This window comes from Echinops telfairi, unplaced genomic scaffold (assembly GCF_000313985.2).
Source record: "Echinops telfairi isolate 266 unplaced genomic scaffold, ASM31398v2 ScPeMD7_11;HRSCAF=52, whole genome shotgun sequence".
NCBI classification, from domain to species: Eukaryota; Metazoa; Chordata; class Mammalia; order Afrosoricida; family Tenrecidae; genus Echinops; species Echinops telfairi.
In genome coordinates, this window is record NW_022103908.1 from 39,129,091 (window position 1) to 39,143,946 (window position 14,856).

The window sequence follows — 14,856 nt, forward strand, 5'->3', positions numbered from 1 at the left end:
GCTATATCTTTTGATAGCCAGGCACCATCAGCTTTCTTTGCCACATTTGCTTATGCACCCATTTGTCTTCAGCAATCGTATGAGGGAGGCGAGCACACAATGATATGATTTTTTGTTCTTTGATGCCTGATAAGTGATCCCTTCAGCACCTCGTGATCACACAGGCTGGTGTGCTTCTTCCACGTGGGCTTTGTTGCTTCTGAGTTAGATGGCTGCTTGTTTACCTTCAAGCTTTTAAGACCCAAAATGCTATATCTTTTGATAGCCGGGCACCATCAGCTTTCTTAGCCACATTTACTTATTCACCCACTTTGTCTTCAGCAGTTGTGTCAGGAAGGTGAGCATCATAGAATGCCAATTTAATAGAAGAAAGTGTTCTTGCAATGAGGGAGTATTTGAGTGGAGGCCCAATGTCCTTCTGCTGCCTTAATACTTAACCTATAAATACATGCACGTAGATCTATTTCTCCATCCTCATATAAATATATTTGCATATGTACATGCCTTTATTTAGACCTCTATAAATGTCCTTGGCTTCCCAACTCTTTCCTCTATTTCCTTTGACTTTCCTCTCGCCCCACTATCATGCTCTGTCTTCATTTGGGTTTCAGTAATTCCACTTGGTTACGTTACCCTTGATCACGCCTACCAGGCCTCCCACACCCACCTCACCACCGATTTGGATCACTTGTTGTTCCCTTGTCCCTGGGTTTGTTAACACCACTACCTTTCCTCCCACCTCCTCCTCTCCCATGTACCCAGGAACTGCCGGTCCCGTTGTTTTCTCCTCCAGATTGTTCATCCAGCCTATCTTATTTAGACATACCTACGGAGATAATAACATGCACAAAAACAAGGCAGAGCAAAACCAAACAACAATATACAACAAAACAACAACAAACCAATGAAAACAAAACAAAACACAACAAGAAAGCAAAGCGTGTAGTTAGTTGAAGGACTGTTTGTTGCCCTTTAGGAGTGTTTTCCAGTCCAGTCTGTTGGGGCACCACGCCCTGGCCCCAAAGTCCACCATCAGCATTCCCTGGGGACCTCACCGCTCCATTCCCTTGCTGTTCTGTTGTACCCCGTTAGTGTTTTGTCTCAGTATGACGGGATCAGATTGGGCACAATTCCCACACTGTGTCTCTGGTGTTGTCCCCTGTAGGGCTATGGGTCAGTGAGGGATGTCGTGTCTCATAGTGGGTCCAGCCATGTGGTCCTCTCTGTGGACTGGCTGCTCTAATCGGGAACATAGTCCTCAAGGCCTGGTGGGCCAGGATGTGCTCCACTCTCTCCTCCTCTCCCTTCATCTGCTCCCATGTGCTCAGATCAGATATGTCCCTCTCCCAGAGCTGCAGATTCAATGCCATCCTTTGGAATAAATTTTTCTGGGGGAAGGAGCAGGTGTCCACGTAGTAGTTGGGATTGGGCCGGCTCCTCAGACCTCTCCACTGGTTCCCTAAGGGCCAACTATCTTAATTTATTTACACTCCCTGCGTATTCTAGTACAGCCACTGATCCAAATAGGTAAGAACATCTTAGCCGTGTGTACCAGCTCCTCTTCCCGGGATGTAGCATGGAGGATGGTACCGAGGAGACAAGAAGCCTCTTTTCACCAAACCTAGGGCTTTTAAACAAAAACAGTGTCTCTGTTATCCTTTCCTTTCCTGGGTTTGAAAGAAAATTCACCCTCTCTCTCCCTTTTCTCTCACTTTTTTTGACAAGAGCTCTTAAAAAGCGGTGAAGCACTAGAAAAGCCAAACTAGAACATTGATTGTGAGACAAAAAGACTGATGTTGAAGTATGTGTATAAATTCTGGATGTTTGCTGACTAACTTAGAAACCCATTCATATAGACACCATAGGACATAACAATATTTCTCCACAGTATTTTATTGTATTAACATGCTACGTGCTTTGTCCATTTGAATTTGCACACCAGTTACTGGCCAGCTCTAAAAGTTTAATTTTCTCCTAAGAGATAATGACATCGTAGTCAGAAATAGAAACACCAGAGGAGATTGGCAATACGTTTATAAGGATTTAAAATGCAAAACCATGGTATTCAAATCTCTTGCTCACTTCAGAAGTTAAAATAAAAGCCTTCACAAAACTGGCTTGACAAAGCAATCAAAGTATTTCTGCAAACAATGGTCTAGAAATTTGCAGACATCTGTATTATAACATTGTAATTGGTAGTGGGTGGCATATATAATGTTAGTCAGTGATTAGAGCTTCAGTGATGACGATGAAACATTCACAATGGCTTTTCAACAGTCGGTTGCATTCCAATCCTGGATAATTTATTTTCTGTTGTGAAAGTAAAATCAATTGTGTGTGATGGGTTTTTTAATTGTAAAAAAATTGTGACTGGGGACTAAATTTGAAGTGCTTTCTGAATTGATGTTCTATTTCTGTGTGGTTGGTCTGGTTAGATATGTGGCCAGTGGAACAGATTTTTCTTAAAACCATTCTCATAGTCAATTCTAATCCATGGCGACCTGATAGGACAAAGTAGAACTGAAAGACCGGTGGCTTGTGGCTGTATGAAATTCCGCATCCCCCTTAGGTCTGGGTCACCCCTCCGTGGTCTCGTCCTTCCTGTATTTTCTAAATCCTGAGTTAAATGTCTGGATCCTCCACTTACTTTACTAAACGGGGTTGTAATCTCCCCACGTCTTAGGTTCAGACTTTTCTCTGCCTCTTCAGCAGGCTTCCTATCTAGACTGCCAACACTATCCAAGGACTTTTCAAGATGCAAACAAGCTTAGAACAATTTGATATGTCTTAGGGCTACTTTGTTTTCCACAATAGCCAAGCACGTAGAGACGACACAGGGGCCCCCACTATTAGCAAACTATGGGAGGCAGGGGTCTTGGTGTGGTGTACATACTCATTGAGTGATGAATGTAATATGCATGAAGGCTTAGGTCCCATTCTCGATGAGGTCCCAATGATTAGATCTGGAATCTTTGATCATGCCTTTAGGACTTGATGGATCTGTGATAACATCTGCTGGGGGAGAAAGGGGCTCGTCCCTGGGGATAATAGAGACGCTGTGCTGGGTCCCCTCCCGGCCTTGCATGGTGTGTTTCTGTATCAGAATTTCAATCATAGTCCTAGAGCCCATGAATTCTGTAAGTCACTCAAGTAAATTTTTAAACTCATTGGCAGCAGTGAGAACCCACTGAGAGGCTAATTTTTGCCTATTTGGCAGAGGCTAGAAGCAGTCCTACTGGTGAATACCCCACTCTGACTCTGTGTAGAGTCAGAAAGAGAGAGAGCTCACAGAATGGTGGCATGGGAGAGTGAAGATAGGAGTTAGTGTCACATTTTGGAAAATTCGCTTTATGTCAGCAATTATTCATAGGCTCTCTACCTTTCAGTTCTGTCTTTATTTTGACCCTAGAAAAGGGAAGTTTTCTTGGATGGACCTCATGTCCTCATGCTTTGGTCTTAGCTATCCAGTCTCCTTCCTCACTGCCTGAGTCTGTACTTCTCCCTTGTTCTGTGTGTGCTCTGTCTTCCCTACACTGGGAAGGCTTACATTTCCTCTGCCGAGTAGGATTCCCAACCTACTCCTCTCTTCATTCTTGCTTCTGGCTCTTCTAGTCCTCTTCTCTTGACTCAGTTCTTTGTACCTACCCATAGTTCTCTTTCATTTTTTACCTGTCCAGAACATCTTAAGATTGCCTGGATTTCATTCCTCTGAAACAGTTCCAGTCTGTATAATGGTAGCATTTTTAGCCTCATGGTCTTGTCTTAGATAGTTCAGTGGTCTACTATTACACTTAATGCTCAAACCCCTCTATGTGCAGTTTAGTATCTGTGCCCTCAGAAAGGGATGTGTCTGTTTATTCACGTCGTCATTAATGTAGGATCTAGCCCATGTTGTTGTTAGTGCCATCAAGTTAGCACAGACTCATTGCCACCTGTGTACAGCAGAACAAAACCAACACTGCCTGGCCCTGCGCCATCATCACATCGGAACCCATTGTTGCAGCCACAAGCACGATGCCCTCCTTCTCCAGGACTAGGCTCTCCCGACAACATGTCCAGCGTACATGAGATCAGTCTTACCGACCTTGCTTCTAAGGACAGATGTTTTGTTCTTTTGGCAGTCGGTAGTACTTTCAGTATTCTTCACCTGCGCACTATAATTCAAATACATCGGTCTCCCTTACTCAGTACCCAGCTTTCACATGTATATGAGGGATTGAAAATATCTCTCTAGCACATGTTGCTTAATCTGCTGATGATGTGAAATAATGTTAAGCTCTCAAGGGGTATAGCTCAAAACAGTGATGGTGATTATGTTATCTCTCACCTTACCTGGCTCCTACTTTTATTTCATTGAGCATCTGCTCAGTGTTGTCAAAAATTACCTTGTATTAGTAATTTGGAAGTCCCGTTTATTCCAGGAGGCTTTAGAAAGTTCATCATTTTATTTAATTCCATTTTCTGTGAACTTCGTGAAGTCCCCTCATGTATCAGGAGGAGCCCTGGTGGTGCAGTGCTTAAGTGCTTGACTGCACTTTGAACCCACAAGATCCCTGGGAGAAAAAACTGGCAATCTGCTTCCCTGAGGGTCACAGCCTAGCCAGTCCCCTAGGCTGTCATTTCCATGAGCTGGAATCAACTTGACACAAACACCAACATCTTGTGCATTACATCTTGTTTTTAGTTTTAACAATGGAAAATTACGGGGCTTTCTTTTCGATAGCAAAAAATTTTATTGTTAATATCTGAAGAATAAGAACTAGAAGAGGCTGGGTTTTTACACTATGTAGTTATGAGCTGCGCCTCGCAGGCCAGAGTTACTGGGGCTGTTCTGGTTGAGACACCAAGAGTGTGTGCGCTCGGCAGGCTTCCATCCTACCTGCCCAGTTGGCAGCTGCAGTTTATAGGTGTGTTTCCTTAACAAGTTCCTGATGTTTCATAAGAGTAAAGTCTTTCTGAAAATAAGTTAATCACCTGCGGTGAATAAGTAGACACTGCATATTTTCAATACAAAGGTAAATTTTCACCAATGGAAAGTTTCAGCTTGGTGACACTAGGAGAACTTACACATCCTCCTAGTGCCACTGCTTCCCACACAGGTGTGCACAGAGGCACCCACAGCTACCAGGTGCATGGCACATGTCCCCCAGTGTCCAGGTTATGCACATAGGATGGAGATTTTAGAAAAGGGTTTTGTTCCAGAGTCTAGAGTATATGTTTCACCTTTTCTGTTTTCAGACCTACTTCCTCTTATAATTGAAGGAAGAAGCTAAAGGAGGTCACACACAGAGTTAGGGTGAGAAAAGGCTTCTTATTGCTGCCCCTGTTTTGCCTTTTTACCAGTGTGACCTGGACTTTTCACGCCCTAGGGAGCCTCTCCTGATCAACTTGTCCTGTAGCCTAAACCCTGTCATATGCCCCCAAGTTTTGAAAGTTACATCTGTCATATAAGCTATGTTACTATAATTGATTCATTGAAGCCCCCTGAAAATTAGAGCTTTTGATCAAAAGTAGCTAACCATTCGCTAAACTGAATTGCTAACATTTTGGCAGAGACGGGTGTGGGGGCCAGGGGGAGTGGACAGGTCATTACATTATGCTTGAGGAAGCACTGAAAGTGGTTTGCAGCTCAGCACCATGGCCCTCTTGGAGCCTGGGGCCCTTGAAGCTCCCAGTCTCTGCACCCCTCCCTTTTCTTTCAACTGCAGCTCAGGAGTTTTACATCTTACCATTTACCTGGTACCTGAAAAAGAATGCTGTGTTTTGTTTGTCCCCCCGCCCCCCCCTTTTTTTTGTCTTTTTTTTTTTTTAACATTTTATTAGGGGCTCATACAACTATTATCGCAATCCATACACACATCAATTGTGTAAAGCGCATTTGTACATCATTCTCAAAACATTTTCTCTCCTCTTAAACCCCCGACATTAGGTCCTCATTTTTCTCCTCCCTCCCCGCTACCCCCTCCCTCATGAGCCCTTGATAGTTTATAAATGGGTATTTTGTCATATCTTGCCCTGTCCGACGTCTCCCTTCACCCACTTTTCGGTTGTCTGTCCCCCAGGGAGGAGGTCACACACAGTTCCATGTAATCGGTTCCCTCTTTCCTACCCATTCTCCCTTTACCCTCCCTGTTTTGCCACTCACACCGCTGGTCCTATAGGGCTCATCCGTCCCGGATTCCCTGTATTTTCAGTTCCTATCTGTACCAGTGTACATCCTCTGGTCTAGCCAGACTTGCAATGCTGTGTTTCAAAGTAAGCATATTAATGCTTTTGTTTCTTTCGCTTTTCTGTGCGTAGATTGATTATGAAAGGAAAAAGAAAGAAGATGGAAAGCGAGCTCGGGCAGATAAACAGTATGTTCTGGACATGCTGTTTTCCGCCTTTGAGAAGCATCAGTATTATAATCTGAAGGACTTGGTGGACATCACAAAACAGCCTGTGGTATGTATATGTTTAAAATGACCCTTTACATATGTCCTGCTTCACCAGCAGTCAGTACTAAAGACAATGTGCATATTACTCACCAGGGTAATGTTAAATTCTGTTTCAACCCTCGGAAAAGGATACATTTTGTTTGGTTTTTTATCATTTTACTGGGGGCTCGTACAACTCTTAGCACAATCCATACATATATTCATTGTGTCAAGCACATTTGTACATATGTTGCCATCATCATTTTCAAAATATTTTCTTTCTACTTAAGCCCTGGGTGTCAGCTCCTCATTTTTCCCCTCCCTCCCCTCCCCTCCCCTCCCTCCTTCATGAACCCTTGATAATTTATAAATTATTGTTATTTTTTTCATGTCTCCCTTCACCCACTTTTCTGTTGTCCATCCCCCTGCAAAGGGTTTTTTGTAAATCATTGTGCTCAGTTCCCCCTTTCTCCCCTGACCTTCCAGAAAGGGATGCGTTTATGCAGCCTGTTTTGGCAACATCAGCTATCTATCTATTTATTTATTTATTTTTGGAGACTAATTTTTTTTCCTAATAGAACTGATTTATCAGAATGAAACATTGATTTTTAAAAATAGGATAAGAAAATTCCACTTGAAGAACTTTTGTAATGCAAGTGCCAGAATTCATTGAAATTAGTAAAGGAAAGGCAATTTGTAGCAACCTAAATTAGAAGATACATTTTAGAATAAGACCGTTAGGTTATGATGAAACAGAAGTACACTGAAAAGTTCTTTTGTGTATTATGCTGTACATATCTTTTGTTTTTAATGTAATCATTTTATTGGGGGCTTGTACAACTCTTATCACAATCCATACATACATCCGTTGTGTCAAGCACATGTGTACCTATGTTGCCATCATCATTCTCACAACATTTGCTTTCTACTTGAGCCCTTGGTGTCAGCTCCTCATCTTTCCCTCTCCCTCCCCGCTCCCTCCTCCCTCATGAGCCCTTGATAATTTATAAATTATTATTGTTATTTTGTCATATCTTTACACTGTCCGATGAAGAGACTAACTTTTTAATTAATTTTTTATTAATAAATAATTTTATTGGGGGTTCTTACAGCTCTTGTAACAATCCATGTATCAATTGTATCACACACATATGTACATATGTTGACATCATTGTTTTAAAAAACTTTTCTTTCTGCTTAAGCCCTTGGCATCAGCTCCTCTTTCTTCCCTCACTCTCGTACCCTCACGGACCCCTGATAAATTATAAATGATTATTATTTTCATATCCTACACCGTCTGCATAACATCAGCTATTTTAGACTGCACATTTTTTCCCATTTATCTTTATCACACCCAATATGTTATCTGAGTTATCAGATTTAATTATAACTGTTCCCTTAGACATTTTTAAAGAATTAAATGGTAACCCTTTCATTTTCCCCATTCCTTATCAACTTTTCCACTTTGGCTGTATACACAGACTGTTAATTCTAGTTGCTCTGTTTATTCTGAATACATAACAAGATAACCAGTTTCTTTTTAAAAACAAAACAAAGACATTTTAATATAACCAGATAATCTATTGAAGGGTATGACATATTTTTTTCTGATTTATACAAAGCTTTCGGACATGATTGGTGACCCGTCAGTGTTGGTTGTAGCTTCTCACTTCTGCGGAGATCTCTTTACTATTAGCACATCAACATTTCACTTTTAAAAATAAATTAATTTAAATTCAAAAGATCATTTTTAAAATGGAGAAAGTAAAATGTTTGTGCTGTATTGTTCCCAGTTTATCCCAATGACTTCATCCCCTTGAACATCAAAGCCTTTAAAACAGCAATCCAAGATAGATTAAACACTTTAAAAGAGAATCATTCACTAGCTAAGCTGTGTTTCTTCTGGTTTTTTAATGAAGGTTATGTTCATATACGTACACACCACAGAGACATGATTATATTCATTATTCCAGCAACTCAAAGCAGACAGAATACTCTCATGGAATAGCTCAAAAACATTAAAATATAAGAAAATAAACATTTATAGAGGGCCATCCAGATAATACTAAGAAAATCTTCCTTTATGTGGGATGGCATTGTTTTGATCAGGTATTCATTTTGCATCAAATAAAATGAATTTTTCCTTTTTCTCTGGACTGTATGAAGAGGTGACATCACAATGGCAGGACGCCTGATTACAAATCTGCCATATGCAGAGGGCGCATCCTTGCTTGCTGAAAGTGAAGGGAACTTGAAGCGCTTTTTCTTTTAATTCTTTTTATTGGGGCTCTCATAACTCTTATCACAATCCATACGTTCATCCATGTGTCAAGCACATTTGTACATTTGTTGCCCTCATGATTCTCAAAACGTTTTCTTTCTACTTGAGCCCTTGGTGTCAGTTCTTTTTCCCCTCCCTCAGGAACCCTTGATAGTTTATACATTATTATTAGTATTTGTTCATGTCTTACACTGACCAACGTCTTACTTCACCCACTTTTCTGTTGTCAGTCCCCCAGGGAGGGGATTATATGTAGATAATTGTGATTGGTTCCCTCTTTCTCCCCCCACCTTTTCCTTATCTTCCTTGTATCGCTACTCTCATTTTTGGTTATTTATCTGTCCTGTATTCCCTGTGTTTCCAGTTCTTAGCTGTACCAGGTACATCCCCTGGTCTAGCTGGATTTGTAAGGTAGAATTGGGATCATGATAGTGCGGTAGAGAAAGCATTAAAGAACTAGAGAAAATTGTATGTTTCATCGGTGTTATCCTGCACCCTGACTGGCTCATCTCCTCCCCAAGACTCGTCTGTAAGGGGATGTTCAATTGCCTGCAGATGGGCTTTGGGTCTCCACTCTGCATCCCCCTTCATTCACAGTGACATGATTTTCTGTTCTTTGATGCCTGATACCTGATCTTATTGACACCTCGTGATCGCACTGGCTGGTGTGCTTCTTCCATGTGGACTTTGTTGCTTCTCAGCTAGATGGCCGTTTCTTTACCTTCAAGCCTTTAAGACCCCAGTCGCTATATCTTTTGATAGCCGAACACCATCAGCTTTCTTCACCACATTTGCTTATGCACCCACTTTGTCTTCAGCAATCGTTTCAGGAAGGTGAGCATCATGGAATGCCAGGTTAATGAACAAAATGTACTTGCATTGAAAGAATATTTGAGTAGAGGCCCAATGTCCATCTTCTACCTTAATATTGAACCTATAAATATATGTACATAGATCTATTTCCCCATTGTCATATATAAATATATTTACATATGTTCATGCCTATATTTAGACCTGTATAAATGCCCTTTGCCTCTTAATTCTTTTCTCTATTTCCTTTTACTTTCCTCTTGTCCCACAATCACGTTCAGCTTTTATTTGGGTCTCAGTAATTCCTCTTGGTTATATTGCCCTTGATCAAGCCCTACCAGGCCAATTAGACCCTCCTTGCCATCAATTTTAGATTACTTGTTCCCTTGTTCCTGGGTTTGTTAACACCCACTTTCTTTCCCTCCCGCCTCCCCCATTCCCATGTCCCCCCAGAACCATCAATCTCATTGTTTTCTCCTCCAGATTGTTTATCCCGTCTAGGTAGACCTGCAGAGATAATAATATGCACAAAAAACAAGATAGAGCAAAATAAAGCAACCAAAGAAAACAGAACAGCAACAAGAACAACAAAGTAAAGCCTGTAAATAGTAGAAGGTCTGTTGTTGACCTTTAGTAGTGTTTTCCAGTCAAGTCTGATGGGGGGCCACAGTCTGGCCCAAAGTCTATTTTTGTTATTCCCTTGGGACATTATTACTCTGCTCCCCTTGCTGTTCTGTTGCACACTCTTAGTGTCTTGACTCGATGTGGTGGGGTCAGATTGGGTGCAATTCCCTCACTGTGTCTCCTTGACTCAAGTACTCTCTCAACACAAGAATACTTTGTTCTTACAATCTGGCATTCTATGGTGCTCACCTACCCAACACGATCACTGAAGACAAAATGGGTGTATAAGTAAATGTGGTGAACAAAGCTGATGGTACCCGTCTGTGGAAAGATACAGCATCTGGGGTCTTAATGACTTGAAGATAGACAAGCGACCATCTAGCTGAGAAGCAACGAAGTCCACCAACCTGTGTGATCATGAAGTGTGATGGGATCAGGTAACAGGCATCTAAGACCCAGAACCCATACCCAAGGTAAATGGGGTTGGGGGGGTGGGGGAAGGGCTAATGGAGTGAAGACACGAGACCCCATGCCCATCTGTAGACAATTGGACATCCCTCCTACAGAGGGGTCACAGGGAAGAAATGAGCCAGTCAGGGCACAGTATAGCACTGATGAAACACACAACTTTCCTCTAGTTCTTTGATGCTTCCTTTACTCCACTATCATGACCTCAATTCTGCTTAGAAATCAGATTAGACCAGAACATGCACACTGCTACAGACAAGAGTCCGCAACACAGGGAATCCAGGATAGATAAACCCCCTCAGAGCCAACAATGACAATATTGATACCAGGAGGATTAGGGGAGGGTGGGGGTAGAAAGGGGGAATTGATCACAAGGATCAACCTAGAACCTCCTCTCAGGGGAAAACAATGGAAAAGTGGGTGAGGACCGACAGAGGACGATGTAAGATATGGAAATAATAATCTATACCTTATCAAGGGTTCATGAAGGAGGGCAGGTGGGGAGAGGGAGAGGAAAGAAATGGGGACCTGATGTCCGGGGCTCAAGTGGGAAGAGAAGGCTTTGAAAATGATGATGGCAGCATATGTGCAAATGTGCTTGACACACTGGATGAATGTATGGATTATGAAAAGAGATGTAAGAGCCCCCAGTAAAAGTATTAAAATTAAAAAAATTTTAAATAGATTGCTTAATCTTCACTTGGCCAGTAGACAAAATGGTTGAAGTTGTCAAGCATTTCATTTTACTTGAATCCACAGTCAATGCTCTTGAAAACAGCAGCCAAGAAATCATTCGACATATGACATTGGGCAAATCTGCCACAGAAGATCTCTTTAAAGTATTAAAGAGGGAAAAAAATATCACCTTGAAAATTGAGGTTGCACCTGACCGAACCCATGGTATTTTCAGTCCCCTCATATGCATGTGTAAACTCCACATCGAATGAGGGCAACCAAAGATGAATTGGTGCACTTGTATAATAGTGTTAGGGAAGAATATTGACTATATTATGGACTGCAAGAAGTTTGGGGGAAACTACAGCCAATGTGTTCCTTAGAAGTGAAGATGATGGAATTTCGTTTCACCTTCTTTGGACATGTCACCAAGAGGGACCAGTGCCTCGAGAAGGCTCTCTTGCTTGGTAAAGTAGGAGGCTAGTGACAAGAGGAGCCTCAACAAGATGGATTATACAGTGGCTTCAGCAGTGGGCTCAAACATAGGGAAGATTATGAGCCTGGAACTGGACTATTGCTGTTGTCCTTTGAGTTAAAACAACCAAAACAAGTTCTGCTAATTTTGGTTCTGCAGATAATTTGTATGTGATGAGACTCAGTTGTACCTCTTGTAATAGAGCTGCTTCACTTTCAGTAGATGGACTGTCATTCCACTAACCTGAATATGTGTAAAATGATGGGTTTGAGGGGAGCAGATCCATAGCTTTCATTAGTTTCATAGTGGATATGGGACCTAAAAGGTCCTAAGAGCTACCGATCTAAAACTAAATTGGTTTCTTCTATGGGCTAGCTTCTTGTTTTTGTTTTATTATTTCTACAGGCAAAATTGCTCAAGAAGCAGACAATTCTTAAAGGCATGGTTAGTTTTTATCCCTAAATGTTCATGTACTCCACATCACAAAAATAGTAGGAACTTAGTAAATATTTATTGACTTTGATTGCCAAAGGCAGAAGAGGGCTGCCTCCCATGCCCCTTTTGATAACAAGTTCCTCCCCACAAAGTGTATCCCTTGAGTGCATACACCCTCTTTGTTATCAGCAGTGCTGCTGTATTCTTAGTTACCATCTGCTTTCCGGCATTTAGAATGTCATTCGGAGTAAATCCGAATTATTCTCTTGGTTTTCCATTTCCTTACTTTCTATATTCATTCTTTTTCTTAAAGACTTTCACTTCTACAAGGATTAGTATAGATTAGAGGCACTGTCCTTGGGTCCATTCTATTTCGCTCATTCAGCCCACCTGTGACTTACCTCAGGAGTCAGCAAGAAGTAGTCATGCTTGGTATCCACTGAAAGGGTTTTTTGTTTTTTTTTAACATTTTATTAGGGGCTCATACAACTGTTATCGCAATCCATACACACATCAATTGTGTAAAGCGCATTTGTACATCATTCTCAAAACATTTTCTCTCCACTTAAACCCCCGACATTAGCTCCTCATTTTTCCCCTCCCTCCCCGCTCCCCCCTCCCTCATGAGCCCTTAATAGTTTATAGATTGGTATTTTGTTGAAAGGGGTTTTTATGTAGTTGTTCTGTTGGCTTGTTTTCCTCCTCTTCATGAAATGTCTGTAGAAGAAGCCCATTACTTCTCCCTGGGTACTCGTTGTTCTTTTAACCTTGAATGTGTTATGCCTACTTTTCATAATTTATTACATTCAGAAACACATACAGCATTTCCTTAGAAAATACAAACCATAAGAACTTTACCTAACTGTTCCTTTGGATGCACCAAACTGCTAATACCACTTTGAGTCCCTCCAAGCCTGTTCCCTAACACAACATCCGCATATCCAGTGTATGTTCCACCATACTTTTCTGTTAACAGTGACACCACTGAAAACCAGCTCTGATTAGAACTGAACCCCTTCGTTTCCATGTGCCTTGTACCCAATTTCAGGTCAAGATTGGGGGAAATTGATAAAATATTCATGATTTCTTCAAAATTACTGCTTCCCGGTGATGTCAATCCAATGGGCCTGTTTTCTAATGGAAAATATACCTTTGAGAAATCTGTGTGTTTTATGAAAGGTTCAAATCAGCAGAAGAAAGTGGACAAAGATACATGCATGGCTTTGGTTTCGAGGAAGCTTAGTGCTGAGCTCTAACTGCAACCAACAGGCTTATTTGCATCAAGTAGGCTTGTATGAGCAAAACCATTCTCCTGGTTTTAGTATCAGCAATCAGGTGATGGTACCCTAGTCCTCAGTTTGCTTTCAGACAGGCCTAAATACAGGTTTGGGGAAAAGTAATTTAAGCAAAATTTGGAGTCAGTAAAATACAAGAAGATACACTTTCGGCAAGGCTAAAATGGCTCAAGGACTGGAGAGAGTAAGTTATTTCCTCTTTCAGAAAAGGAAGGTAGATTAACAGGTATGATAGGTCTGTTAGTTGGATGGGACCCTTTCAGTCACATGGACTCAGTGCAAACTTTAAAATAAAATGTATCAGCACCTAAGCAGACAGTAACAGAAAGATGTTCGCTCGTGTCTTATTGACTATGCAGTAGCATTTGATTGTGGATCATAGCATAGCCTTAACAAGAGTGGGAGTGCCAGAACATTTCGTTGTGCTCGTGGGGAACTTATACATGGAGCAAAATGCAGTTGTATGAACAGACAAGGGGATACTGCATGTTTCAAAATCAGGAAAGGTATACATCAGGGTTGTGTCCTCTCACCGAATTTATTTAATCTGTATGCCAAACAAATACTAAGAGAAGCTGGCTTATATGAGGAAGACTATGGCGTCAGGATTGGAGGAAGGCTATTAACAACTTGGGATGTGCAGATGACACAACCTTGCTTCTGAAAACGAGGAAGACTTGAAACACGTGCTGCTTAAGATCAAGGATTGCAGCCTTTGCTGTGAACTGTAACTCAATGTCAAGAAGACCAGAATCCTCATAACTGCATCAGTAGGTAGCATCATGATAAATGGAGACAAGATGGAAGTTGCCAAGGATCCATAATCAATGCTTGTAGTAGCAGCCGTTTGGAAACAAAATGACATTACGTGGGGTACAGCTGTACACATAGCTTCTTTACAATGTCGAAAAGCACGGAGGTTACTTTGAGGGCTAAGTGCGCCTGACCCAAACCATGGTGTTTTCAGTCACCTCATAGGCGCAAGATAGTCGGACATTGAATCAGGAAGACTGAAGAAGAATTGGACGCATTTGAATTGTGGTGCTGGTGAAGAATACCGAAAGCACCACGGACTGCCAAAAGGACAAACAAACCTTTCTTGGAAGAAGTACGGCCAGAGTGCTCCTGAGAAGCATGGCCATGTTGTCAGGACATACTTGGGCCCTGGAGAAGGATCATGCTTGGTAAAGTAGAGAGGCAGTGACAAAGAGGAAGACTTTCAACAAGATGCATTGACATCAATGGGCTCAAATATAAGAACACTGGTGAGGCTGTTGCAGGACTAGGCAGGGTTACCTACTGTGTCAGATACTGGGTCTCTGTGGGTTGATGCCAACTTGATGGTTCCTTTTTTTTTTTTTTTTTTTTTTTTTTTTT

The 14,856-nt window shown here is 41.5% G+C and overlaps 1 protein-coding gene across 1 annotated transcript in view; it reads left to right on the forward strand.

Moving 5' to 3' along the window:
• The window catches only part of GTF2F2 (general transcription factor IIF subunit 2), a 210,755-nt gene that overhangs the window by 171,795 nt on the left and 24,104 nt on the right, over nucleotides 1-14,856 (forward strand). The window contains exon 7 of the mRNA XM_004707923.2: nucleotides 6,301-6,444. Coding sequence (XP_004707980.1) covers nucleotides 6,301-6,444 — 144 coding nt within the window. The remainder of the gene's footprint in view (nucleotides 1-6,300; nucleotides 6,445-14,856) is intronic.